Consider the following 27,700-nt stretch of genomic DNA (forward strand, 5'->3'; position numbering starts at 1 on the left):
CCACCACCAGTGAGTGATCACTGTCATACCCACTCCAAGGGTATTTCCACCGGCCACCCCTGCCACATCCTCCTCCTCCCTCCTGTCTGTCAGAGCCTAACATTAGCCTCACATCCAGCTCCAACCGTCTGTTTGTTTAACTCTTTTCCTGGCAGCTGTGGCAATCTGAAGGGGTTAAGGGTCAGGCAGGCCAGCGTGAGGGACAGGAGGCCTGATCAACCTCTTCAGTCACTGCAGGAGGAAGTGTTGACCTCTAAGGTCATGTCAGTACCCTTCAAAGCACAGGAACAACTCTGTGATGATGCAATGACACCTCCGTCATTGTCATTTCCTCCACTCACAAAATAAATATGAATTGATGGAATCAAAGTAAAGAAATCAGAATGTTAGGTTTATTTACTTTTCTAAGTTAACACTTTAGGAAAGGCAGATAAGGTAAAAAGGGCAAACACCTGAAATCAAATGGCAAAAACACTGTTGGATAAAGTAAATGCACTATTAGCACAAAACTTCAAAATAACAGGCACCTCAAACATATTGACAGGCATAAAGACAAACGAATTCTGGCAGGAACAATCATTGTATAGTTGTAACTGCTTCTTGAACATAATATACTAGTCTGCTGCTAGCATCATGGATAATGCTGTGCTGATCCCTAAGCAGAAGACATTTGTCATCGACAGTGCATTGTCAAAAAAAAAATAATTCTAGATTATTGCTCACTTGTAGCTGTAGTTACTTTACCCATGGCAACTAACTGCTACTGTATGGTTATGTGGTGTTCACATTGCTAGACTACAGTACACTTCAATACAGATTTTAATTAGAAATCTTTTTTTCTGAGTTTCTCATAGTGTCTATGTACCATAGTACCATCATTTATGGAGAAATGCTCCTAGGAACCAGTGACAGTTCTGAGAGTACCTGAGGGTTGCTTCTTAGATCACAAAGATGGCAGTCTGACTACATGTGAAGATCTCACTCTGAGTACTACATATTTTCATACAGAGAAACATGGAAACACACATTGGCATCCAAAGACACCACGGCACGCCACACACACACACACACACACACACACACACACTTTGCTCAAAATGTCATCAACATCTTTCCCATGGAATGTGAACAGTCCATTTAACACACATCTCCTTCTTCTGTTAAACTTCTTTCAGGACGCAGGGATTCCTTCAACCTCTGTGTCGACTCTAGAAGATCCCAGGCAGCAGGCGATAGGGAACTGCATCCGTGTAGCGCTTCCAGTCTTTGCCGTACTTGCTGCTGCAGCGATGCTCGTCTCTCACACAGCGGTGCACCAGCAGGATGGTCATGTAGACGATGTAGAAGTAGGGATGAATGTGGCCGAAGCCGCAGGCTGCACAGTAGGCCAGCGAGCCCATCAGGTCGCCCGTGTAGTTGAGGTGGCGTGCCACGCCCCAGAAGCCAGAGGTCATGAGCTTGCTGTGGTGCAGGCCGCCGTCACCCGAGCGGTAGGCACACTCAATGAAGGTGGGCTTCTTGCCCCAGATGGAGCACTTCCCCTCGGTACGGCGGAACAGGTCCTTCTGGTGGTTGGTGGAGCGGAAGACGTAGTAACCCACCAGACCCAAGAGGAGGACAGCAGCAGCATGGGCTGTGGAGAGCTGGACTGGGTTATACACCAGGTACAGGCCCTGTAGAAAGAGACATTAGGCCAAACATACAGTATGATTTCATGACTGTTGAATAGAAAACAAGAGAGAGACTAAATAACATCTACATTTAGATCGGCCAGTATAATAGAAGCGCATCGACTCAACTACAATTTCCATGACTCATATTTTTGCATTGGCTTCTGTCTTGGGTTTCTGACTAGTTTTTTTTATGACGATGTGACTTACCTGCAGCGTGTAGAGGAAGGGCAGCCACACACAGTCCCCCCAGCCCAGGTACCAGCCAAAGTGGTCATGGCAGATGTCAATCGTCTTCAGGTACCATGCCTCATTCCAGAAGAAGTCAAGAACATAGATTGCCTGGAGGGGTAGATATTACATTAGTAGCCATTCATTGGAGGTAAAGCTTGCCTAAACTGGTTCAGTCAAAGCTACCACTCTAAGGTCTAGTTTAGCTAGCTCACTTGCTAACATACCCTGCCATCTAGTGGTAAAGGGAGAGGAGTGTCTCACCTGCAGCACATTAACCAGGATCATGGAGTTGGTCACATAGCCATAGAGCTCCTGCTGTTTGGCTGCATAGGAGAGGTTGATTAGAGTCCAGGCAACAATACCAGGTCTCCCGTTGAAGAAGAGCTTGAAGTCAAACCATTTCCCGATGCGGGGATTGAACTCAATGCCCATCATGTAGTTATAGAAGACGTTGCCTGTGAATTTGCTGGAAAATGATAAAGGCAATTCAGATTAAATAGGCCCAAAGTGACAAGTTTGAATGAAATATAACAAATTATTGGGCGCATCTAGTCCTCACCAGTCCTCTGCATTGGTGGGGAAGAGGTAGGCCTTGACAAAGGCAAAGGTGGACACAGCATAGCCCAGTATGTTAGTGCACCACAGCAGTGGGATCCAGTTGTCAAAGATTATGGTGGGGGAAAACCAGTGGAAGTATTGAGCGTTGGCATACCATAGGGCATGGGTGATTAGCCACGACTGTAAACCATTGATCTCATACTTGTTTATGAGGCCTAGGAGAGAACAAACAACGTGGGGTGAAACCAATGACTGCATATATGAATGGACAAAGCCATCGATCACGTGACACTACTCATTCCTATGTGAAGACTCAATAGCGCATTGAAGCCAAATGAAGTTGTTTCAGATGGCGTCTCATGGAGACAACGTGCGCAGTTTGAGCTACTCCTGGAAGTGGCGTTGCAGGCTAGCTAGGTGCTGCCCCCTCTCATTGAGTAAATCAGGTTGAAGGTCGATCTGTAGGCTACCATTAGCAACTAAACTATCCTTAGAACTTTGTCTGTGTGTGATTTTAAAAATGATCTGTTCAAGGACATACATCTTGTGTATTGGAAGCAATTATCGGTACCATAAAGGTCTTAGATTTTGGGGGGGGATCTACACTAAGATTGCCCTATTTTCATTCACTATAATGGGAGATCATGTTTTCTGAAAACAATGCCTGCAGTACCGTGGTCAGGCTTGAACTTCCGTGGCTTCAATGAGAGGGGGCAGTAGTTCTCCTGGGTAGAACAGAGCCAAGTGTTTGCAGACGACTAAACTCAACACTATTGTGCACATAAAATATCTGTAAATATTAATAGAAACCAATCCTTCATGCAAGAAATCTCCAAAAACTACAATTTTCTCTTCTCAGGTGCCTTACCTGCTGGGGTGCGAGCGCCATCCTGAACCCCACCAGCATAGCCAGGCAGGAACTTATGAGTGATATCAGGAACACACATGTAGAGCACCACCTGATGGAGAAAGTGTCATTACACAGAACTCCCATCGCTGAAATATTCTGATGCAATAAACCATAATAAAATGTAATTTACACACACGGCCCTACCTATGGCCTTACCTGGAAGGAGACCCAGACGGTGTAGATCTGAGCAGCGGCCCAGGTGAAGGAGGGGGCCTTATCCCAGATGGAGCGCAGGGTGGCCTCTCCCCTGTAGAGCTCTACCAGGGGCTGGCTGACCGAGCACTGGTATTGGTCACACACCATGACGAAGAAGAACACCAGGAAGGGGGCTGTGCACAGCAGCAGGATCACAGCGCTCAGAGAGAACCAGTCCACCTCCCTAACAGAGTGGTAGGTGTGGAGGAGATGGGGGAAATAACATACAGAGTTGTAAAGGTGAAAATGCATAATCATTGGAGTGTTTATAATAATTCATAATTCCTGAAAATGTTTCCGTAAAAAAAACCCCCCAAAAAAACACTTGATAGCCTACTCTAATTTATTTGAGAATTGTTATTATTAGGCTGTAGATCTAATCTAACGTAAATTCTATGGTGCGAGGACTTTGCCTTGTGGTGTCCTGCCAACTTTGCTAGAGTTCACTCTAAAGATAAGATAAACTGGTCATGCTTACAGGCTAATTTGAAAAACACTGATTATATGACAAGAATGATATAGGCCAACATTTCAGTGACTCTCTGTCCATGTAGTGACTGTCCATCAGTGGAGGCTGCAGAGGGGAGGACAGCTCGTAATAACGGTTGGAACGGAGTGAATAGAATGGCATCAAACCCATGGAAGCCATTCTGTTGTTGATTTACTTCTGTGTTTTGGGTCGGTGTCCTTTTGCGTCACCCAACTTCTGTTGAGCTTCAATTGGCGGACAAATAGCCTAACATTCTCCTGCAAAATGTCTTGATAAACTTGGGAATTCATTTTTCCGTCGATGATAGCAAGCTGTCCAGGCCCTGAGGCAGCAAAGCAGCCCCAAACCATGATGCTCCCTCCACCATACTTTACAGTTGGGATGAGGTTGATGTTGGTGTGCTGTGCCTTTTTTTCTCCACACATAGTGTTGTGTTCCTTCCAAACAACTCAACTTTAGTTTCATCTGTCCACAGAATATTTTTCCAGTTGCGTTATGGAACATCCAGATGCTCTTTTGCGAACTTCAGATGTGCAGCAATGGTTTTTTTGGACAGCAGTGGCTTCTTCTGTGGTGTCCTACCATGAACACCATTCTTGTTTAGTGTTTTATGTATCGTAGACTCGTCAGAGATGTTAGCATGTTCCAGAGATTTCTGTAAGTCTTCAGCTGACACTCTAGGATTCTTCTTAACCTCATTGAGCATTCTGCGCCATGCTCTTGCAGTCATCTTTGCAGGACGGCCACTCCTAGGGACAGTAGCAACAGTGCTGAACTTTCTCCATTTATAGACATTTTGTCTTACCGTGGACTGATGAACATCAAGGCTTTTAAAGATACTTTTGTAACCCTTTTCAGCTTCATGCAAGTCAACAATTCTTAATATTGGGTCTTCTAAGATTTCTTTTGTTCGAGGCATGGTTCACATCAGGCAATACTTCTTGTGAATAGCAAACTCAAATTATGTGAGTGTTTTTTATAGGGTGGGGCAGCTCTAACCAACATCTCTAACCAACATCTCGTCTCAATGATTGTACTCCAGGTTAGCTGACTCCTGACTCCAATTAGCTTTTGGAGAAGTCATTAGCCTAGGGGTTCACATACTTTTTCCAACCTACATTTTGAATGTTTAAATTATGTATTCAATATAGACAAGAAAAATAACAAGAATTTGTGTGTTATTTGTTTAAGCAGACTGTGTTAGTCTGTTGTGACTTAGATGAAGATCAGATCTAATTTTATGACCAATTTATGCAGAAATCCAGGTAATTCCAAAGGGTTCACATTCTTTTTCTTGCCACTGTGTGTCACTTTTTAACTTATTTTAGTGACAGCGACCCATAACCCAATGACAACTGGAACAGACATATAATGGAAAGATAATGTGTGGGCGATGGAAGCTTGTGAACTGATTCAAACTGGTTGTTTATTTTCCTCAGTCAAATACTTTACTTCCTTTTCATACTACCTTTGTCTACTGAAGATTAAGCAGGTCCCCACACACAATCTTGCCCAATGCTTTGAGCTGCTGCACTCCCCAAAGAAATATAACGTCCCACTGTTCAGCAAGAATAGGAGCAGGACAAGTTTCATTCCGACAGCCATCAGGCTGCTGAACAGTGGGACATAGGACAGACGTAGGTCCAATGGTCAGACAGTAGGCCACAGGGACTGTGAATATGTGTGCATTAACGATGACATTTCCAGTGTTCTCTGTATTAGGTATTTGTATGCTGATTTCACAAAATGAATTTCCATATAAAATGGAGATTAAAGATGGAATCCGCACTTGGGGAAACAGCGCCACTGTCCGCCCCACAGCCGTTTCTGTTTTTTTTGGCGAAGCAGAGGTGGGGAGTGTAAAAGAAATCGCAGTACATATGCTGCTGCTCTTCGCAGTAACTACATTGTTGTTGTAATATCGCAAACAGATGTGGCAGTTTGACCAATAAGGATTGCAGCTTTAAGTATATCGTATCATAATCAGTCCTGAACCAACAGACAGCGAACCTAGTTACATGTGAACCCAGTTACCTGAGTAGAGCATTAATGACTACAGGCCTACAATAGGTCAGCTTCATCTTACCATGCTCTTCCCCACTGCCCTGCAGGTTCCTCTGTCATCTCAGACGCCCCCCCATTAGAGCTGAGCCTCTGGCGCCTCCGGGTGGCCTCCATGGCCACTGCAGAAGACATCTCTAGAGAAACAGAGAGAGAGAGTAGAGAGTCGTGGTAGTGACCAAGACATAACAGACCGACTGTACCTTATAGCCAATAAGGTAATGTGGGATATCAAAGTACATCTGGTGGCCTTTGAGGACCTGACCTAACACATTATGTGATGGTGCTGTACATGATACATGGTTAAATAATATTAGTAAACCTTAAGGATCAAAAGTCGATTACACAAGGCCGTATGGGGTGTGTGTCCAAGAGTGATAATGACAAGCCAGATGGCTACTATTTGATGCACACAGGATGTTGTATAATACAGATCAAAATGTCACAAATCCTTTGGTCCCAGTGTGGTAAGGCCTACAGTTTGTCTGTTTGACACATGCACAATTGTAAAGTTTATGAATAGACTTGAGCATGATAATTCTACAATGAGAGGTTTTAGCACAACACAGTTGTGTATGTTAGCAAATCTAATGCAAGTGTTCAAACATATCAAACACATTGGAAAAATGTGTATGTACACTTTAATAAGACCATAACTGCTTATGGTGTGTGATTACTAAATGGGCTCAAAGACACCATAGACACCACCCCCATCATTAAACTACTTCTAATGTTGCTCATCCCCTCCATTAATATAAACATGTATGCATGCATTACTACGTCGCTTTGGTTAAAAGTGTCTGCTAAATGGCATAGATTACATTATTATACCATACATCGGAGGTAGGGTCTACATATGTACTGTAACAATCCACAGAAAACAGTCCATAAACGGGGTCTGGAGGGGTAAATCACACCCACAGGGATAGTAATAGCAGGTCTCTGGGCATAGGTCATGTTATGTCAGCTGAAACGTTTTTGGACAAAATCCAACATACAGATAAAACGATAATGCTGAGGGGAACACCTTTTGTACGTAGTTGACAACGACACTTTTGGCAGAGTGGCGGCTGTCACACATTCACATAGACCTCTCAAATAATTTTGTATACAAGACTGATTGAGGTAAGTATGTGCAGAAGGTGGGTTTCATAAAAAGTATAGACTTCATTCTCCACCCTTTTAACGTTGCTTAAAATTACTGATAGGCCTACAACACGCGTCAGCTGCTTTTACACCCGATTATTGAATAAAATACCCGCAAGTCCCTGAAATGGTAGTGTCAATAATTCTGTACGACATGTAGACAACGGGTCGAATGAATAAATAAATAGACGTTAGATAGAGGCTATCACAAAACAATTGATAACGAATTGCGTAACGCTGCCATAACGCACCTCCAGAAAAAGCCATAACTCATATGGACAATAGACCATGCATAATGTCGAGGATCATAGACGGAAAAATAACATAAGCATTATAAGCAGACATTGCATTTCAATAGGTCTGTCTAAAATATAATTTCGTAGGCTACTCACCAACTTCTGGGACCTATGGGAAAACTCTTGCACCAGATGTGTATGATATAACGAATAAAAGGTTCTTCATTAACAACAACTCCGCCCAAATAATAAATGCGTGCGACGTACAGCCAATAAAGTCTGAGTAGGGTATGCGCCGCACTGCCATATCGACCTCTGATTGGGTAACACTGACCTGAAGCCACTAGCACCTGATGAGCTCATGAATAGTTGGGCCATTAAAAATAATAAATCTACAGCCAATAACCCGACAGATTACCTGGCATTAAACCCAAATAAATCCTCAACATATTTTGAACCAATAAGTGGACAACATCACACAGTTTTGACGAGTAGCCACACTGTCTTCATGATGACAATATCTGCATACAGCTGTCAAATGATGACAGAATAATACAGGATTGTGTAGCTAAAATATATACAAATATTTATAGATTAAGTAGTAGGCTACTTTTATATTGTCTTTTTTTTCATGAAGTCGCAACTTTACACAACTTGTGAAGTTTGAGATCTACTTTTCACCTTGGTTTCCACAATAGTTTTTTTTATGGAAGCGTCACAATTTTTAAGTCTGAAATATATACAATTTCTAAAACATATGAAGACGACCAGTACATCTACTCCATACAGGCATCCTAATTTTGTACAGAAGAGGCGGAGCAGCTGGTTGTATAAATACGCTTCCTGTCTCTTTAATAAGACATGTGAGGAGGAGGGGCAGTATAAGCAAAGATTTGTATACCTAAACCAAGATAAACCACAGCCGTTTCAAATCTGTATTGAGATAAAATTAGCGCAATGTCGGCCAAAATCCATCGCGTTCCATCTTCTTCCCACTGCGGCCCCTCGGCTTCCGCTCACTACCATATTTGGTACATTATTTGAGCGAGTGGAAATACCACTCGGATGCTTCACATTTATGCATCCGGTGAAATATCTGTCGCGTTGTTCTAGCTGTGCTAGTACTTCCCGGAGCGAAGTGACACAACAATTGCAACTTTGGTAGTTTTGAGTCGAGTGTTACAGTAACTCATTTGAGAATTTTGACTAAGGTTCCAACGTTTGAATATCAGCAAGGCTACTTTGTTGAACCATTATATGAAATGGGACGAAAGGTTATATTAGCTACGTGCTCCTTGAATCAATGGGCACTAGATTTTGACGGAAACTTAGAGAGAATACTGAGAAGTAAGTCCGAATAAAATAATTGAGTATCACACTCTGCAAGCTTCTCCGAAGTAAAAATCGTCGAATTGAAGATGCATTGTCCATTTAATTTAAACTGTAGTGGGTTCATATACAGAGCTGTTTTAAAGGTAATATGATGTTGTAATGATTTATAGACATTCCACTTATAAGCCTGGAGTATGCTATACTAGGCAACTTGCTCTGCGGGAATAGCATGCAAGTCTTGCAATCTGGTCTCTGGACATGTCATTCATTTTAATAATGATATCTTTCTCATGACTAGGTATCGCGATAGCCAAGTCTCAGGGGGCTAAATACAGACTGGGACCAGAACTGGAAATCTGGTATTTATTATCTACATATCCTTCATCAAAGTTGTGATTGTTGAGTACATTACTGTATACAGTACGTAACCTAGAGCACACATTTAGCTTATTAGACAAATGTATGTCTTTGTTTTGTGGTCTTTTTATTTGACTCCTATAAAGCGCTGTGCATTTGCATATAATAAGCATCCTACATGGCCATGCCTGCTCTGAATTTCCATGAACTTTCCCTCAACCTCCTCTCTTTCTGTCCCTGGTCATCAGTGGGTATGGCTGTGCAGACCACTTCTATGAGTCAGACACCCTGCTGCACTGCTTCCAGGTACTCAGGAAGCTGCTGGAGTCACCTGTCACCCAGGACATCATCTGCGATGTTGGCATGTCAGTCACACTTCTCACAAGCACTTCAGCTCGGTTGTCCCTCTCTTTGCGTCCTGGACTATCACACCCAACTAAACACTGTATGTTGTAGTAAGATTTCCGTAACCTGTGGCTAATGTTCTCTATGTCCCTCTCAGGCCCATCATGCATCATAATGTTCGGTATAACTGCAGAGTAATTTTCCTCAACAGGTAAGTCTCGGAAATAAGCGATTCTGAATTGATGTAGGTTATGTGCATCGTCAATAGCAAGTAGGTGTAATTGTTCACAATTCTTACCCTCTTTTTAAAGGAAAATCTTGTTGATCCGACCCAAGATGCTGCTGGCAAACTATGGGAACAACCGGGAGTTCCGCTGGTTTTCACCATGGAATAAACTGAGGTTAGTGATCAACATTGAATCTGCACAAGAAAGCCTTCCTTCTGAACATAATGATAATACTTTGATAAACAGTGAAATTAGAGCGATTCTCCGGTACTTTTGTATACTTTTTAGCCAGTAGTTCGGAAAGTAAGGCTTACGAGCCAAAAGTAGTCTCAGAAAATGGCATACTATGTCACATATGTTCAGATATGTGCACCATGTCATTGCTCTCGCTCTGCTGTGTGGGCATCTTGCTAGCTGACACTCAAATGGCGAGGGGTTGAAGGGGGAAAATGACGCAGCACAGCTTCCAGAAAACAGTTGCTTTCAAACTAGGGATTTCGTGGCTAATTGAAGTAAGACAGTAATTCTGCTCATAGATTATGCATATATGAACTACACATGGACACATCCAGCCCAAAGCGGGAGGTTTAAAAAAGACTTAGTAGTCGCAGAAGTTCCGGAACGTCTTTAAATGTTCAGGTCAAAGCAGATTTGGTACGGGGAAAAGGACACTAATCCATATTTTTCACATCACACATAATAACATATATGCATTTTGCTGCACCTGTCAAAACACCTGCAAATCTCTGTACGTGACCATTAAACTTTGATTTGAACATGGCATTATTGTGTTTGTCTGCCACAGACATGTGGAGGAGTACTTCCTGCCCAGGATGATCCAGGACATGACAGGACAGGTAGGATCCATCTCTCTCTAATGGCGGGGTGTTGGTATGCACTAACAAGGATCAGTGATAAGAGGATTATTTGCACGTTTCTTCATTTAAAGGGAATCTGCACCATTAATATACAGTACCAGTAAAAAGTTGGACACACCTACTCATTCAAGGGTTTTCTTAATTTTTACTATTTTCTACATTGTAGAATAATAGTGAAGACATCAAAACTATGAAATAACACATGGAATCATGTAGTAACCAAAAAAGTGTTAAACAAATCAAAATATATTTCATATTTTTGATTCTTCAAAGTAGGCATCTTTTGCCTTGATGACAACTTTGCCCACTCTTGGCATTCTCTCAACCAGCTTCACCTGGAATGCTTTTACAACAGTCTTGAAGGAGTTCCCACATATGCTTGGCATTTGTTGGCTGCTATTCCTTCACTCTGAGGTCCAACTCATCCCAAACCATCTCAATTAGGTTGACGTCAGGTGATTGTGGAGGCCAGGTCATCTGATGCAGCACTCCATCACTCTCCTTCTTGGTTAAATAGCCCTTACACAGCCTGGAGGTGTGTTGGGTCATTGTCCTGTTGAAAAACAAATGATAGGCCTACTAAGCGCAAACCAGATGGGATGGCGTATCGCTGCAGAATGCTGTTGTAGACATGCTGGTTAAGTGTGCCTTGAATTCAAAATAAATCTGACAGTGTCACCAGCAAAGCACCATCACACCTCCTCCTCCATGCTTCACGGTGGGAACCACACATGTGGGGATCATCCGTTCACCTACTCTGCTTCTCACACAGACACGGCAGTTGGAACTAAAAATCTCACATCCATCGGTCTGTCCATTGTCCGTATTTCTTGGCCCAAGAAAGTCTCTTCTTCTTATTGGTGTCCTTTAGTAGTGGTTTCTTTGCAGCAATTCAACCACGAAGGCCTGATTCACGCAGTCTCCTCTGGACAGTTGATGTTGAGATGTGTTAGTTACTTGAACTCTGTGAAGCATTTATTTGGGCTGCAATTTCTGAAGTGCAGTTAATTCTAAGTGAATGTATCCTCTGCAGCAGAGGTAACTCTGGGTCTTCCTTTCCTGTGGTGGTGCTCATGAGAGCCAGGTTCATCATAGCGCTTGATGTTTTCTGCGACTGCACATGGAAACTTTCAAAATTCATAAAAATGTCTGCATTGACTGACCTTCATGTCTTAAAGTAATGATGGACTGTCATTTCTCTTTGCTTATTTGAGCTGTTCTTGCCATAATATAGACTTGGTTTTTTACCAAATAGGGCTATCTTCTGTATACTACCCCTACCTTGTCACAACACAACTGATTGGCTCAAACGCATTATGACGGAAAGAAATTCCACAAATTAACTTAACAAGGCACACGGTTAATTGAAATGCATTCCAGGTGACTACCTCATGAAGCTGGTTATGAGAATGCCAAGAGTGTGCAAAGCTGTCATCAAGGCAAAGGGTGGCGATTTTGAAGAATCTCAAATATAAAATATATTTTACATTTTAGTCATTTATCAGACGCTCTTATCCAGAGCGACTTACAGTAGTGAATGCATACATTTCATAAAAATTTTTCCCCCCGTACTGGTCCCCCGTGGGAATCGAACCCACAACCCTGGCGTTGCAAACACCATGCTCTACCAACTGTTTAACACTTTCTTTTAGTTACTACATGATTCCATATGTGTTATTTCATAGTTTTGAAGTCTTCACTATTATCCTACAATGTAGAAAATAGTAAAAATAAAAACCCTGGAATGAGTAGGTGCGTCCAAACTTTTGACTGGTACTGTATATGTGCAGCCATCAATAGTATCATCCATTTAATGTGATCGTTAATGAATTTCCTTTCCATTGTTCTGTCTCCTGAAGGACACTGTCCCCTTTGGTGACTGCGTCCTCTCAACCAAAGACACCTGCATTGGGAGTGAGATCTGTGCAGAGCTGTGGAACCCTAGGAGGTACATTCAATGAAGAGTCTCAAATGAAGGCCTTTTCTTTTCAAACCTTTACTCAATTTCTGTAGTGAGTTGTGTAGTACTGTGTGTCCTTAGTTATTTGTGTAATGGATCGAAGGAGAGCTGAAATGTTTTTGAGAGATTGAGATTGCATATGTGAATAAATATATACTGTGTGTGTGTGTGTGTGTGTGTTTTTCTAGTAAGCTACGGTATGTAATGATGTATGTGGGAATGTCATGTGCTTGGCAGCCCCCATGTGGACATGGGTCTGGACGGTGTGGAGATCTTCACCAACTCCTCAGCCAGCTACCACGAGCTACGCAAGGCAGACCACAGAGTCAACCTGGTTAAATCAGCCACCACGAAGGTGATCATACACACACGAACGGACGGACGGACACATGCATGAACACACACACATGTTATACAGCATATCAAACTCAACTCTGGACCTGGAAGCCAGTTCCACTGCATGTTTTCATTGTTCCCCTCTAATCAGGGACTGATTTAGACCTGGAACAGCAGGAGTGTACAATTAATTATAAGATAGAACAGAAAACCAGCAGGCCCCGGACTACGTAGGGTAAGAGTTGAGTACCTCTGTTATGCAGTATGTTTAGTGAGAATAGAGGTACTGCATGTTGCCTGCCCAGTAACCACTTGGAGGCACTGTTTTGTCAGTATAATACTGCGCCATTTCATAGTGTTTTTCCTACATGTATACAGTCGTGGCCGAAAGTTTTGAGAATGACACAAATATTAATTTCCACAAAGTCTGCTGCTTCAGTGTACTTTTAGATATTTTTGTCAGATGTTACTATGGGATACTGAAGTATAATTACAAGCATTTCATAAGTGTCAAAGGCTTTTATTGACAATTACATGAAGTTGATGCAAAGAGTCAATATTTGCAGTGTTGACCCTTCTTTTTCAAGACCTCTGCAATCCGCCCTGGCATGCTGTCAATTAACTTCTGGGCCACATCCTGACCGATGTCAGCCCATTCTTGCATAATCAATGCTTGGAGTTTGTCAGAATTTGTGAGTTTTTGTTTGTCCACCCGCCTCCTGAGGATTGACCACATGTTCTCAATGGGATTAAGGTCTGGGGAGTTTCCTGGCCATGGGACCAAAATATCGATGTTTTGCTCCCCGAGACACTTAGTTATCACTTTTGCCTTATTGCAAGGTGCTCCGTCATGCTGGAAAAGGCATTGTCAGTCACCAAACTGTTCCTGGATGGTTGGGAGAAGTTGCTCTTGGAGGATGTGTTGGTACCATTCTTTATTCATGGCTGTGTTCTTAGGCAAAATTGTGAGTGAGCCCACTCCCTTGGCTGAGAAGCAACCCCACACATGAATGGTCTCAGGATGCATTACTGTTGGCATGACACAGGACTGATGGTAGCGCTCACCTTGTCTTCTCCGGACAAGCTTTTTTCCGGATGTCCCAAACAATCGGAAAGGGGATTCATCAGAGAAAATGACTACCCCAGTCCTCAGCAGTCCAATCCCTGTACCTTTTGCAGAATATCAGTCTATCCCTGACATTTATCCTGGAGAGAAGTGGCTTCTTTGCTTCCCTTCTTGACACCAGGCCATCCTCCAAAAGTCTTCACCTCACTGTGTGTGTAGATGCACTCACACCTGAAGGCTGCCATTCCTGAGCACCTCTGTACTGGTGGTGCCCCGATCCCGCAGCTGAATCAACTTTAGGAGACGGTCCTGGCGCTTGCTGGACTTTCTTGGGCGCCCTGAAGCCTTCTTCACAACAATTGAACCGCTCTCCTTGAAGTTCTTGATGATCTGATAAATGGTTGATTTAGGTGCAATCTTACTGGCAGCAAAATCCTTGCCTGTGAAGCCCTTTTTGTGCAAAGCAATGATGACGGCACGTGTTTCCTTGCAGGTAACCGTGGCTGACAGAGGAAGAACAATGATTCCAAGCACCACCCTCCTTTTGAAGCTTTCAGTCTGTTATTCGAACTCAATTAGCATGACAGAGTGATCTCCAGCCTTGTCCTCGTCAACACTCAAACCTGTGTTAATGAGAGAATCACTGACATGTCAGCTGGTCCTTTTGTGGCAGGGCTGAAATGCAGTGGAAATGTTTTTTTGGAGATTCAGTCCATTTGCATGGCAAAGAGGGACTTTGCAATTAATTGCAATTCATCTGATCACTCTTCATAACATTCTGGAGTATATGCAAATTGCCATCATACAAACTGAGGCAGCAGACTTTGTGAAAATTCATATTTGTTTCATTCTGAACTTTTGGCCACGACTGTATTTTGATTAGTATGAGATTGGTTAATACTTATTATCACATTGTTCCTAGACGTGTGTAATAACACTGTAATTACTACATAACAACATTGTTGTTACATGTTATTGCATAGTAATGAAGTTGAGCGGTTTCTGATATTACAAGTGGACTAAGGACAATTGTGTTGTTTTGCACAGAGTGGGGGGATCTACATGTTTGCCAATCAGAAGGGTTGTGATGGAGACAGACTCTACTATGATGGTTGTGCCACGGTGGCAATCAACGGGGACATAGTGGCCCAGGGAAGACAGTTCTCCCTGGATGACGTGGTAAGGACAGGTTAAACATAACAGAAGGTAAATGTGAGAAGAATATCTTACAGCCTATTATTTCACCCTCACTTCACACACCAGGGTGAGCTGTGTTTGATTATATGGGTTGGCCAAGTCAGCATGTTGTATAATGTTATCGTTAATTCTAGCCATTCCCAAAGTGAACTCGTGTGTGTGTGTGTGTGTGTGTGTGTGTGTGTGTGTGTGTGTGTGTGTGTGTGTGTGTGTGTGTGTGTTGCAGGAGGTTGTGACTGCCACTCTGGATTTGGAGGATGTCCGCAGCTACAGAGGAGAGCATTGCCACCCACACGTGGTGAGCTGACATCTCTCTTCAAAACAGGGCACTTTTTACTTCTCAGAAATGGTAGGTGTGATTCAGAAACACATTACTCCCCTAGTGAAACTAGCCACACAAGGGGAACCAGAGGTGATCCTGTTCAACATTCAACTCCCCAACCCAAGGCTCTGTCTCTGTCCGGTGTCGTCTTTCCTCCCTATACTGGGTACACAGAGAGTCCCTTCAGTTATTGACTCAGACTCAAAATAGCATGCCGGTTACATTTCAAATGTCACATGGTTTGCTGATATGTCCTCTGCTCCACTGTGTCCAGGAGTATGAGCACAAACCGTGCCATCGAGTCAAAGTGGACTTCTCCCTGTCTGATTGTGACGATGTCTACCTCCCCACTCACCAGCCCATTGAGTGGCAGTTCCACACCCCCGAGGAGGAGATTAGGTATGGTACCCCCTGACAAAGACTGTGATCACAAGAGTGTTGTGTGCTAAAATGCTTCCCATAATAAATAGTAGCTATTTCTGACTCCCTGTATTTCGTTTTTTCACCATGGAATCATTGAAAACAGACAGCGATAGCAGCCTACTATATTGCCACACAGTTGATTCAGGAGTTTGGCGTGTGACATTATTTTACCCTGACTGCTCCCTTTGTGTCTGAAACTGAGCTGCCTGTCTTTGGTGGAGCCAATCCCTGTCTGAGAGAAGTTAAAACTAGAGAAACACGTTTTTTTAAAGCTACTTTCCAGATCTTGTGACTGCCCACCTCATTACAGTTTACACATATATACCTTTACAGTCATGTGACAAACAGCACAGGGCCTTCATTTTAACCTGCAATTTGACCCATGTCAAATACATGTACATGCGTGTCTCTGTGTTCTTGTCTTTGGTGTCTTCAGCCTGGGTCCAGCATGTTGGCTTTGGGACTACCTGAGGAGAAGTGGTCAGGTGAGTAGTGCTATATTTGGTTTAAATGATGTGTGAATGAGCTTATGCTTACCTGCTTATTACTGAATATTTGTACTAAATATACAAAGAATATACAAATTGTACTGAATATTTATATTGTCTGTCTATCTCTATCCATAAACACTCCTGTTATTCCCTCCTCCAGGCTGGTTTCCTCCTGCCCCTCAGTGGTGGTGTGGACAGTTCCTCTACAGCCTGCATTGTCTACTCCATGTGTGTGCTGGTCTGCCAGGCAGTCAGAGATGGCAGTGAGTAATGGACTGGATACTGTACAGGCTCATAGTGTTTTGTTGTGTCCCACAAGTGAAACAAAAGCACATGGCTCTCCATTCTAAAGTTTGACACTACAGCTTCTGACAGCTACAGCTTCAGGTTCTTCCCTTCCTCTCCCCGTATCAGACTCCCAGGTGCTGGAGGATGTTCAACGGGTAGTGAATGATGTGTCCTACACCCCCCGGGACCCACGGGAGCTGTGCGGACGCATCTTTACCACCTGCTACATGGCCAGTGAGAACTCCTCAGAAGGAACCCGTAACAGGGCCAAAGAGCTGGCGTCTCAGGTTGGCAGGTGAGCGTCACTGACCCCATCATAGTTGGGCAGGTTACAGAATAACAAATTAGAACACAATGAGACTCGCATCTGTTATAAATCTCACCTTGTGCTTTTCTTCAAGAGTTATTTTTCTTCTTTGTATTTATCTTGTTTATTCAGCTCACACATAAACCTCAACATCGACATGGCAGTGAAAGGCATGCTGGGAATCTTCTCCATGGTTACGGGAAAGTGTCCCCAGTTCCGTGCTAACGGTGGAAGCACAAGAGAAAACCTTGCCCTACAGAATGTGCAGGTGGGTTAAATGTCAAGGAGTACTCCAGTACATTGTTCAGGTGTTACCTGAAACACTTCAACAAAGCAGAAACCCGTTATTGCAAAATTAACCCCAAAAATGGTTTCTGAGATGAGCAGAGCTTTTCCCCCCGCTTGCATTTCTCTTTAATCGCGCCATTTTCACACATGCTCACCACAATCCTCACACTATCATGTTCCAGTTAAACGGTCTGACCTGAGTAAGCAATTGTGTGGTGTGTGAATTGTATGAAACTCTTATCCACTATCCTGTCCCTTCTAGGCCCGAATCAGGATGATTCTGGCCTATCTCTTTGCTCAGCTCAGTCAGTGGGCTGAGGGGAAACCTGGTGGCCTCCTAGTCCTTGGCTCAGCCAATGTGGATGAGAGGTTAGTGAGTACTAGAGAATGTCAATGTTTTTTTTTAACTATGTGCTGTCTGCATCAGTCCAACAGGAAAGTACAAAAAGTGTATGATCCCTCTCTGTATTTGACCTTCACCTCAATACCCCTCTATTCTGCAGCCTCACTGGTTACTTCACTAAGTATGACTGCTCCAGTGCTGACATCAATCCCATTGGGGGCATCAGTAAGACAGACCTAAGAAGCTTCCTGCAGTACTGTGTCGAACAGTTCCAGCTCACCGCCCTCAAAAGGTGAAGCACGCTGCTCTGCAATCCCGTCTTCTTCTCTGGGACAATACAGTGCCTTGCGAAAGTATTCGGCCCCCTTGAACTTTTCGACCTTTTGCCACATTTCAGGCTTCAAACATAAAGATATAAAACTGTAATTTTTTTGTGAAGAATCAACAACAAGTGGGACACAATTATGAAGTGGAACCAAATTTATTGGATATTTCAAACTTTTTTAACAAATAAAAAACTGAAAAATTGGCCGTGCAAAATTATTCAGCCCCTTTACTTTCAGTGCAGCAAACTCTCTCCAGAAGTTCAGCGAGGATCGCTGAATGATCCAATGTTGACCTAAATGACTAATGATGATAAATAGAATCCACCTGTGTGTAATCAAGTCTCCGTATAAATGCACCTGCTCTGTGATAGTCTCAGAGGTCCGTTTAAAGCGCAGAGAGCATCATGAAGAACAAGGAACACACCAGGCAGGTCCGAGATACTGTTGTGGAGAAGTTTAAAGCCGGATTTGGATACAAAAAGATCTCCCAAGCTTTAAACATCCCAAGGAGCACTGTGCAAGCGATAATATTGAAATGGAAGGAGTATCAGACCATTGCAAATCTACGAAGACCCGGCCGTCCCTCTAAACTTTCAGCTCATACAAGGAGAAGACTGATCAGAGATGCAGCCAAGAGGCCCATGATCACTCTTGATGAACTGCAGAGATCTACAGCTGAGGTGGGAGACTCTGTCCATAGGACAACAATCAGTCGTATACTGCACAAATCTGGCCTTTATGGAAGAGTGGCAAGAAGAAAGCCATTTCTTAAAGATATCCATAAAAAGTGTCGTTTAAAGTTTGCCACTAGCCACCTGGGAGACACACCAAACATGTGGAAGAAGGTGCTCTGGTCAGATGAAACCAAAATCGAACTTTTTGGCAACAATGCAAAACGTTATGTTTGGCGTAAAAGCAACACAGCTCATCACCCTGAACACACCATCCCCACTGTCAAACATGGTGGTGGCAGCATCATGGTTTGGGCCTGCTTTTCTTCAGCAGGGGCAGGGAAGATGGTTAAAATTGATGGGAAGATGGATGGAGCCAAATACAGGACCATTCTGGAAGAAAACCTGATGGAGTCTGCAAAAGACCTGAGACTGGGACGGAGATTTGTCTTCCAACAAGACAATGATCCAAAACATAAAGCAAAATCTACAATGGAATGGTTCACAAATAAACATATCCAGGTGTTAGAATGGCCAAGTCAAAGTCCAGACCTGAATCCAATCGAGAATCTGTGGAAAGAACTGAAAACTGCTGTTCACAAATGCTCTCCATCCAACTTCACTGAGCTCGAGCTGTTTTGCAAGGAGGAATGGGCAAAAATTTCAGTCTCTCGATGTGCAAAACTGAAAGAGACATACCCCAAGCGACTTACAGCTGTAATCACAGCAAAAGGTGGCACTACAAAGTATTAACTTAAGGGGGCTGAATAATTTTGCACGCCCAATTTTTCAGTTTTCTATTTGTTAAAAAAGTTTGAAATATCCAATAAATTTCGTTCCACTTCATGATTGTGTCCCACTTGTTGTTGATTCTTAAAAAAAAAATTACAGTTTTATATCTTTATGTTTGAAGCCTGAAATGTGGCAAAAGGTCGAAAAGTTCAAGGGGGCCGAATACTTTCGCAAGGCACTGTACAAAACAGTCAGTATAATGTCAGGAGACTCACCATGTTGCCAACGGTCTTCATGTCCTCTGTAGTATCATGGCTGCACCTCCCACTGCAGAGCTGGAGCCCCTGACGGACGGCCAGGTGTCGCAGACTGATGAGGTAACGAGTCAGCATGTCACCTCAAGTGGAGCCAGATGTGGCCTTGGGCCCTCTGATTATGTTGATCGTTGTGGGTGTGGCCAACCACATATGAATTGACTATTTATTTTTCTATTTATTTATTTTCCTACTGTTCACACACTGCTATGATTGACCGTTCTTTATACGTATTAAGAAAAGTTGACATTTCAGACTTCCAGGTGAAAGTCATACCATAAACCCTCAGCTCTATTCAGCTTGACTACTGTTGTTATTGTCCCACCATGTTTTTCTTCTGTGACTGTGTGACTCAACTTCCCCTGTCTATATATACCACCTCACAAGCTTGGAAAATTAATGTCTCTTCAGGGATGTCATCTGCGCACATGGTTTGTTCAGTTACGGTGTAATCTGACCTCTTCCTTATCCCTTGCTGTCGTCCTCTCTCTTGCTCTCTCTGTGTCCCCCTTTCATTAGTCTGATATGGGGATGACATACTCGGAGCTGTCTGTGATTGGCCGGCTCAGGAAGATCTCCAAGTGCGGCCCGTACAGCATGTTCTGCAAACTCATCCACACGTGGAGGGAGGCCCTCTCCCCTCTACAGGTCACTCTACACCCCTGTATCGTACACCATTTACTATTTTCATATAGTGGCATATGTGGCAAATGTCTGCCATGTAAAATGAGGAAAAATCTCAATGATAGTGTTCTGTTTCACACAAAGTCATGTTTACACTGAGTGGACAAAACATTAAGAACACCTTCCTAATATTGAGTGCCAAAAGCGTTCCACGGGGATGTTGGCCCATGTTGACTCCAATTCTGGTGGACAATGGTGGACAATTCTTGATACACATGGGAAACTGTTGAGTGTGAAACACCCAGCAGCGTTACAGTTCTTGACACAAACCGGTGCGCCTGGCACCTACTACCATACCCCGTTCAAAGGCACTGAAATATGTTGTTTTGCCCATTCGACCTCTGAATGGCACACACACACGATCCATGTCTCTCAATTGTTTTAAGGATTAAAGGTCCTTCTTTAATCTGTGTCTTACCCTTCATCTACACTGATTGAAGTGGATTTAACAAGCGACATCAATTAGGGATCATAGCTTTCACTTGGATTCCCTTGGTTAGTCGGTCATGGAAAGAGGTGTTCATAATGTATGCTATGTATTTGTATGATTTGAGAATAACACTTCTTCTGACCATTTGACATTTCAGGTGGCTGCCAAAGTGAAACACTTTTTCCAGATGTATTCTGTGAACAGACACAAAATGACAACTGTAACACCATCCTACCACGCTGAGAGCTATGGCCCCGATGACAACCGCTTTGACCTCAGGCCATTCCTCTACAACACTCGCTGGTCCTGGCAGTTCAGAGCCATTGATAATCAGGTGGGGATCCGACAGTCAACATGACATTTTTTTTATTTGACCTTTATTTAAGGGCAAGTCGGTTAAGAAGAGATTCTTATTTACAATGATGGCCTACCCCCGGCCAAACCCTCCCCTAACCCGGACGACGCTGGGCCAATTGTGCGCAACCCTATGGGACTCCCGGTCACGGCCGGTTGTGATACAGCCCGGGATAGAGCCTAGGTCTGTAGTGACGCCTCTAGCACTGCGATGCGGTGCCTTAGACCGCTGTGCCACTCAGGATTAAAAAAAATGTTACTGTGGATCTCTCACATTTGGTTGTTCCGTCCTCAATGGCTTTATCGGATTTTATTTAATCTCACAAGAATTGTGAATGTCCACTGAACATGGTAAGTTACACTGCCTGTCACCAAGGGAGTACCCTAAGGCTCGATCCTAGGCCCCACGATCTTCTTCATTTACATCAACAACATAGCTCAGGCAGTAGGAAGCTCTATCATCCATTTTATATGCAGATGATAGTCTTATACTCAGCTGGCCCCTTCCTGGATTTTGTGTTAAATGCTCTACAACAAAGCTTTCTTAGTGTCCAACAAGCTTTCTCTACCCTTAACCCTGTTCTGAACACCTCCAAAACAAAGGTCATGTGGTTTGGTAAGAAGAATGCTCCTCCCCCCACAGGTGTTATTACTACCTCTGATGGTTTAGAGCTTGAAGTAGTCACCTCATACAAGTACTTGGGAGTATGGCTAGATGGTACACTGTCCTCAGCACATATCAAAGCTGCAGGCTAAAGTTAAATCTTGACTTGGTTTCCTCTATCGTAACCGCTCCTCTTTCACCCCAGCTGCCAAACTAACCCTGATTCAGATGACCATCCTACCCATGCTAGATTACGGAGACATCATTTATAGATAGGCAAGTAAGGGGGCTCTCAAGCGGCTAAATGTTCTTTACCATTCGGCCATCAGATTTTCCACCAATGCTCTTTGTAGGACACATCACTGCACTCTATACTCCTCTGTAAACTGGTCATCTCTGTATACCCGTTGCAAGACCCACTGGTTGATGCTTATTTATAAAACCCTCTTAGGCCTCACTCCCCCCTATCTGAGATATCTACTGCAGCCCTCATCCTCCACATACAACACCTGTTCTGCCAGTCACATTCTGTTAAAGGTCCCAAAAGCACACACATCCCTGGATCGCTTGTCTTTTCAGTTCACTGCAGCTAGTGACTGGAACGAGCTCCAACAAACACTCAAACTGGACAGTTTTATCTCAATCTCTCCATTCAAAGACTCAATCATGGACACTCTTACTGACAGTTGTGGCTGCTTTGCAAGATGTATTGTTGTCTCTACCTTCTTGCCCATTGTGCTGTTGTCTGTGCCCAATAATGTTTGTACGATGTTTTGTGCTGCTACCATGTTGTGTTGCTACCATGCTGTGGTGTCATGTTGTGTTGCAACCATGCTGTTGTCATGTTGTGTTGCAACCATGCTGTGTTGTCATGTGTTGCTGCCTTGCTATGTTGTTGTCTTAGGTCTCTCTTTATGTAGTGTTGTCTTGTTGTGATGTGTGTTTTGTCCTATATTTATATACAGGGGCAAGAAAAAGTATGTGAACCCTTTGGAATTACCTGTTTTTCTGCAAAAACGGTTGTCACATTTGATCTGATCTTCATCTAAGTCACAGCAATAGACAAACATAGTGTGCTTAAACTAATAACACACACATTATTGTATTTTTCTTGTCTATATTCAATACATAATTTAAACATTCACAGTTTAAGTTGGGAAAAGTATGTGAACCCCTAGGCTAATGACTACTCCAAAAGCTAATTGGAGTCAGGAGTCAGCTAACCTGGAGTCCATTCAATGAGATAAGATTGGAGATGTTGGTTAAAGTCCCTTGCCCTCTAAAAAACACTCACAAAATTTGAGTTTGCTATTCACAAGAAGCATTGCTTCTTTTTTTTCTTTCATTGGTTTCAGAGCTGGTCATGGGTGCACCTCAGCCACGCTCAAGGTCCTAAACGATATCTTAACCGCCATCGATCAGAAACAGTACTGTGCAGCCGTATTCATTGACCTGGCCAAGGCTTTCGACTCTGTCAATCACCACATCCTCATCGGCAGACTCAACAGCCTTGGTTTCTCAAATGATTGCCTCGACTGGTTCACCAACTACTTCTCTGATAGAGTTCAGTGTGTCAAATCTGAGGGCCTGTTGTCCGGACCTCTGGTAGTCTCCTATGGGGGTGTCACAGGGTTCAATGGGCCGACTCTTTTCTCTGTATACATCAATGATGTCGCTCTTGCTGCTGGCGAGTCTCTAATCCACCTCTACGCAGGCGACACCATTCTGTATACTTCTGGCCCTTCTTTGGACACTGTGTTAACAACCCTCCAGACGAGCTTCAATGCCATACAACTATCCTTCCGTGGCCTCCAACTGCTCTTAAATACAAGTAAAACTAAATGCATGCTCTTCAACCGATCGCTGCCTGCACCTGCCCGCCCGTCCAGCATCACTACTCTGGACGGTTCTGACTTAGAATATGTGGACAACTACAAATACCTAGGTGTCTGGTTAGACTGTAAACTCTCCTTCCAGACTCACATCAAACATCTCCAATCCAAAGTTAAATCTAGAATTGGCTTCCTATTTCGCAACAAAGCATCCTTCACTCATGCTGCCAAACATACCCTCGTAAAACTGACCATCTTACCGATCCTCGACTTTGGCAATGTCATTTACAAAATAGCCTCCAACACTCTACTCAATAAATTGGATGCAGTCTATCACAGTGCCATCCGTTTTGTCACCAAAGCCCCATATACTACCCACCACTGCGACCTGTACGCTCTCGTTGGCTGGCCCTCGCTTCATACTCGTCGCCAAACCCACTGGCTCCAGGTCATCTACAAGACCCTGCCAGGTAAAGTCCCGCCTTATCTCTGCTCGCTGGTCACCATAGCTGCACCCACCCGTAGCACGCGTTCCAGCAGGTATATCTCACTTGTCATCCCCAAAGCCAATTCCTCCTTTGGCCGCCTCTCCTTCCAGTTCTCTGTTGCCAATGACTGGAATGAACTACAAAAATCTCTGAAACTGGAAACACTTATCTCCCTCACTAGCTTTAAGCACCAATTGTCAGAGCAGCTCACAGATCACTGCACCTATACATAGCCCATCTATAAATAGTCCAAACAACTACCTCTTCCCCTACTGTATTTATTTATTTATTTTGCTCCTTTGCACCCCAGTATTTCTACTTTGCACACTCATCTACTGTCAAATCTACCATTCCAGTGTTTTAATTGCTATATTGTATGTACTTCGCCACCATGGCATATTTATTGCCTTTACCTCCCTTATCTCACCTCATTTGCTCGCATTGTATATAGACTTACTTTTCTACTGTATTATTGACTGTATGTTTGTTTTACTCCATGTGTAACTCTCTGTTGTTATATGTGTCGAACTGCTTTGCTTTATCTTGGGCAGGTCGCAGTTGTAAATGAGAACTTGTTTTCAACTTGCCTACCTGGTTAAATAAAGGTGAAATAAAAAATAAATAAAATTGCCTGGTGTGAACCATGCCTCGAACAAAAGATATCTCAGAAGACCTAAGATTAAGAATTGTTGACTTGCATTAAGCTGGAAAGGGTTACAAAAGTATCTCTAAAAGCCTTGATGTTCATCAGTCCACGGTAAGACAAATTGTCCTTAAATGGAGAAAGTTCAGCACTGTTGCTACTCTCCCTAGGAGTGGCTGTCCTGCAAAGATGACTGCAAGGGCACAGCGCGGAATGCTCAATGAGGTTAAGAAGAATCCAAGTGTCAGCTGAAGACTTACAGAAATCTCTGGAACATGCTAACATCTCTGACGAGTCTACGATACATAAAACACTAAACAAGAATGATGTTCATGGGAGGACACCACGGAAGAAGCCACTGCTGTCCAAAAAAAAAACATTGCTGCATGTCTGAAGTTTGCAAAAGAGCACCTGGATGTTCCCCAGCGCTACTGGCAAAATATTATGTGGACAGATGAAACTACAGTTGAGTTGTTTGGAAGGAACACACAACACTATGTGTGGAGAAAAAAAGGCACAGCACACCAACATCAAAACCTCATCGCAAATGTAAAGTATGGTGGAGGGAGCATCATGGTTTGGGGCTGCCTCAGGGCCTGGACAGCTTGCTATCATCTACGGAAAAATGAATTCCCAAGTTTATCAAGACATTTTGCAGGAGAATGTTAGGCTATTTGTCCGCCAATTGAAACTCAACAGAAGTCGGGTGATGCAACAGGACACAAAACACAGAAGTAATTCAACAGAATGGCTTCAACAGAAGAAAATACGCCTTCTGTAGTTCTGACCTCAACCCGATTTGAGATGCTGTGGCATGACCTCAAGAGAGCAGTTCACACCAGACATCCCAAGAATATTGCTGAACTGAAACAGTTTTGTAAAGAGGAATGGTCCAAAATTCCTCCTGACCGTTGTGCAGGTCTGATCCGCAACTTCAGAAAACGTTTGGTTGAGGTTATTGCTGCCAAAGGAGGGTCAACCAGTTATTAAATACAAGGGTTCACATACTTTTTCTACCCTGCACTGTAAATATTTACATGGTGTGTTCAATGAAGGCATGAAAACGTATACTTCTTTGTGTGTTATTAGTTTAAGCAGACTGTGTTTGTCTATTGTTGTGATCTAGGTGAAGATCAGATCAAATTGTATGACTTATTTATGCAGAAATCCAGGTATTTCCAAAGGGTTCACATACTTTTTCTTGCCACTGTATATACACTACTGTTCAAAAGTTTGGGGTCAATTAGAAATGTCCTTGTTTGTGAAAGAAAAGCAAAAAAATGTTGTCCATTAAAATAACATCAAATTGATCAGAAATACAGTGTAGACATTGTTAATGTTGTAAATGACTATTGTAGCTGGAAACGGCTGATTTTTAATGGAATACCTACATAGGCGTACAGAGGCCCGTTATTAGCAACCATCACTCCTGTGTTCCAATGGCACGCTGTATTAGCTAATCCAAGTTTAGCATTTTAAAAGGCTAATTGATCATTAGAAAACCATTTTGCAATTATGTTAGCACAGCTGAAAACTGGCCTTCTTTAGACTAGTCGAGTATCTGGAGCATCAGCATTTGTGGGTTCGATTACAGGCTCAAAATGGCCAGAAACAAAGACCTTTCTTCTGAAACTCATCAGTCTATTCTTGTTCTGAGAAATGAAGGCTATTCCATGCGAGAAATTGCCAAGAAACTGAAGATCTCGTACAACGCTGTGTACTACTCCCTTCACAGAACAGCACAAACAGGCTCTAACCAGAATAGAAAGAGGAGTGGGAGGCGCCGGTGCACAACTGAGCAAGAGGACAAGTACACTAGTGTCTAGTTTGAGAAACAGACGCCTCACAAGTCCTCAACTGGCAGCTTCATTAAATAGTACCCGCAAAACACCAGTCTCAACATCAACAGTGAAGAGGCGGCTCCGGGATGCTGGCCTTCTAAGGCAGAGTTCTGTCCAGTGTCTGTTCTTTTGCCCATCTTAATCTTTTATTTGTATTGTCCAGTCTGATATATGGCTTTTTCTTTGCAACTCTGCCTAAAAGGCCAGCATCCCAGAGTCGCCTCTTCACTGACGTTGAGACTGGTGTTTTGCGGGTACAGACTGTGGTTGCTGATAATGGGCCTCTACGCCTATGTAGATATTCTATAAAAAAATCAGCCCTTTCCAGCTACAATAGTAATTTCCAACATTAACAATGTCTATACTGTATTTCTGATCAATTTTGTTATTTTAATAGACCAAAAAATTGCCTTTTCTTTCAATCAAGGGCATTTCTAAGTGACCCCAAACTTTTGAATAGTAGTGTGTATGTATATATATATATATATATATATATATATATATTTCGGCCCCGCAGGAGGCCTTTTGGTAGGCCGCCATTGTAAATAAGAATTTGTTCTTAACTGACTTGCCTAGTTAAATAAAGGTTCAATAAAATAAATAAATATTGTTATTTCATACACAGGTGTCCAAGATGGAGGTTGGGAATGGCGACCACGACTAAGGCTCCTCCCAATGCCAGAGCAACATCCCAAAGAACTAATCTAAATTGTGACAATAAACACTATGGTGCAACTCCAAACAATCTTACTGTACACACAATGCCTTCTTACTGTACAGTATTCCAATTTCTGAAAATAGACCTAGGCTACTGATTAATATTGTAGACTCTAACAATGAAGGGTATTCAAAATGAGTATTTTGTGTCAGTGGTTCAGCATGATGTGCATTATGTTGTCGTTCTACATGCTCTAGGCCAGCTTAAACTGGAGGTCAAAAGGAGTAACAATGTCTTGTAAAAAATATTCACAACAGTCTATTCTCTCAGGTTCAAATACAATACACTTGTTCATTGAAATAGTGATGTACAGCTTTACTATTAAACACGTTTTATCTTGTTTTGTACTGTTATCAATGATGTGTATAACATGAGTCTAAGCGGTAACATTTACAACCAAGGA

At 43.0% G+C, this 27,700-nt stretch overlaps 2 protein-coding genes across 4 annotated transcripts; one reads left to right on the forward strand and one right to left on the reverse strand.

Annotated features, from left to right (window-relative positions):
• Positions 1-370: 370 nt before the first annotated feature.
• dhcr7 (7-dehydrocholesterol reductase) lies at positions 371-7,823 on the reverse strand. Its single transcript, XM_014126598.3, has 8 exons — positions 7,657-7,823; positions 6,144-6,255; positions 3,529-3,751; positions 3,331-3,421; positions 2,464-2,677; positions 2,166-2,370; positions 1,881-2,012; positions 371-1,673 (listed from the first exon to the last, which is right to left on the reverse strand). The coding sequence occupies exons 2-8, from the start codon at positions 6,251-6,253 to the stop codon at positions 1,209-1,211; spliced, it is 1,440 nt and encodes a 479-aa protein (XP_013982073.3). The 5' UTR covers positions 6,254-6,255; positions 7,657-7,823; the 3' UTR covers positions 371-1,208.
• A 754-nt stretch (positions 7,824-8,577) lies between these two features.
• Positions 8,578-27,637, forward strand: nadsyn1 (NAD synthetase 1). Of its 3 annotated transcripts, none has more exons than XM_014126594.3 (21): positions 8,578-8,847; positions 9,131-9,191; positions 9,438-9,554; positions 9,692-9,745; positions 9,846-9,935; positions 10,567-10,618; positions 12,499-12,587; positions 12,837-12,954; positions 15,049-15,180; positions 15,425-15,496; positions 15,795-15,919; positions 16,380-16,428; positions 16,595-16,697; positions 16,849-17,017; positions 17,162-17,297; positions 17,580-17,686; positions 17,821-17,952; positions 19,697-19,766; positions 20,223-20,351; positions 20,975-21,151; positions 27,205-27,637. In XM_014126594.3, exons 1-21 carry the CDS (start codon positions 8,763-8,765, stop codon positions 27,241-27,243), a joined length of 2,106 nt encoding a protein of 701 aa, XP_013982069.1. In that variant the 5' UTR covers positions 8,578-8,762; the 3' UTR covers positions 27,244-27,637. The 3 variants fall into 3 exon arrangements, with proteins under 3 accessions (XP_013982069.1, XP_013982070.1, XP_045545019.1); XM_045689063.2 differs by having other exon boundaries at positions 8,588-8,975; XM_014126595.3 differs by lacking the exon at positions 20,223-20,351.
• The last annotated feature ends 63 nt before the right edge of the window (positions 27,638-27,700 follow it).

The sequence above is a fragment of the Salmo salar genome, chromosome 11 (assembly GCF_965601325.2).
Source record: "Salmo salar chromosome 11, fSalSal1, whole genome shotgun sequence".
Classification (NCBI taxonomy): Eukaryota; Metazoa; Chordata; class Actinopteri; order Salmoniformes; family Salmonidae; genus Salmo; species Salmo salar.

Coding starts and splice junctions, on each gene's coding strand:
- nadsyn1 (XM_014126594.3), top strand. CDS start 8,763: ATGGGACGAAAGGTTATATTAGCTACGTGCTCCTTGAATCAATGGGCA. Junction 9,555..9,691: donor ATCATCTGCGATGTTGGCAT/GTCAGTCACACT, acceptor TGTCCCTCTCAG/GCCCATCATGCATCATAATG. Junction 15,920..16,379: donor ACCCCCGAGGAGGAGATTAG/GTATGGTACCCC, acceptor TGGTGTCTTCAG/CCTGGGTCCAGCATGTTGGC.
- dhcr7 (XM_014126598.3), bottom strand. CDS start 6,253: ATGTCTTCTGCAGTGGCCATGGAGGCCACCCGGAGGCGCCAGAGGCTC. Junction 3,752..6,143: donor GGGCAGTGGGGAAGAGCATG/GTAAGATGAAGC, acceptor CCACTCTGTTAG/GGAGGTGGACTGGTTCTCTC. Junction 1,674..1,880: donor CCTTCCTCTACACGCTGCAG/GTAAGTCACATC, acceptor CTCTTTCTACAG/GGCCTGTACCTGGTGTATAA.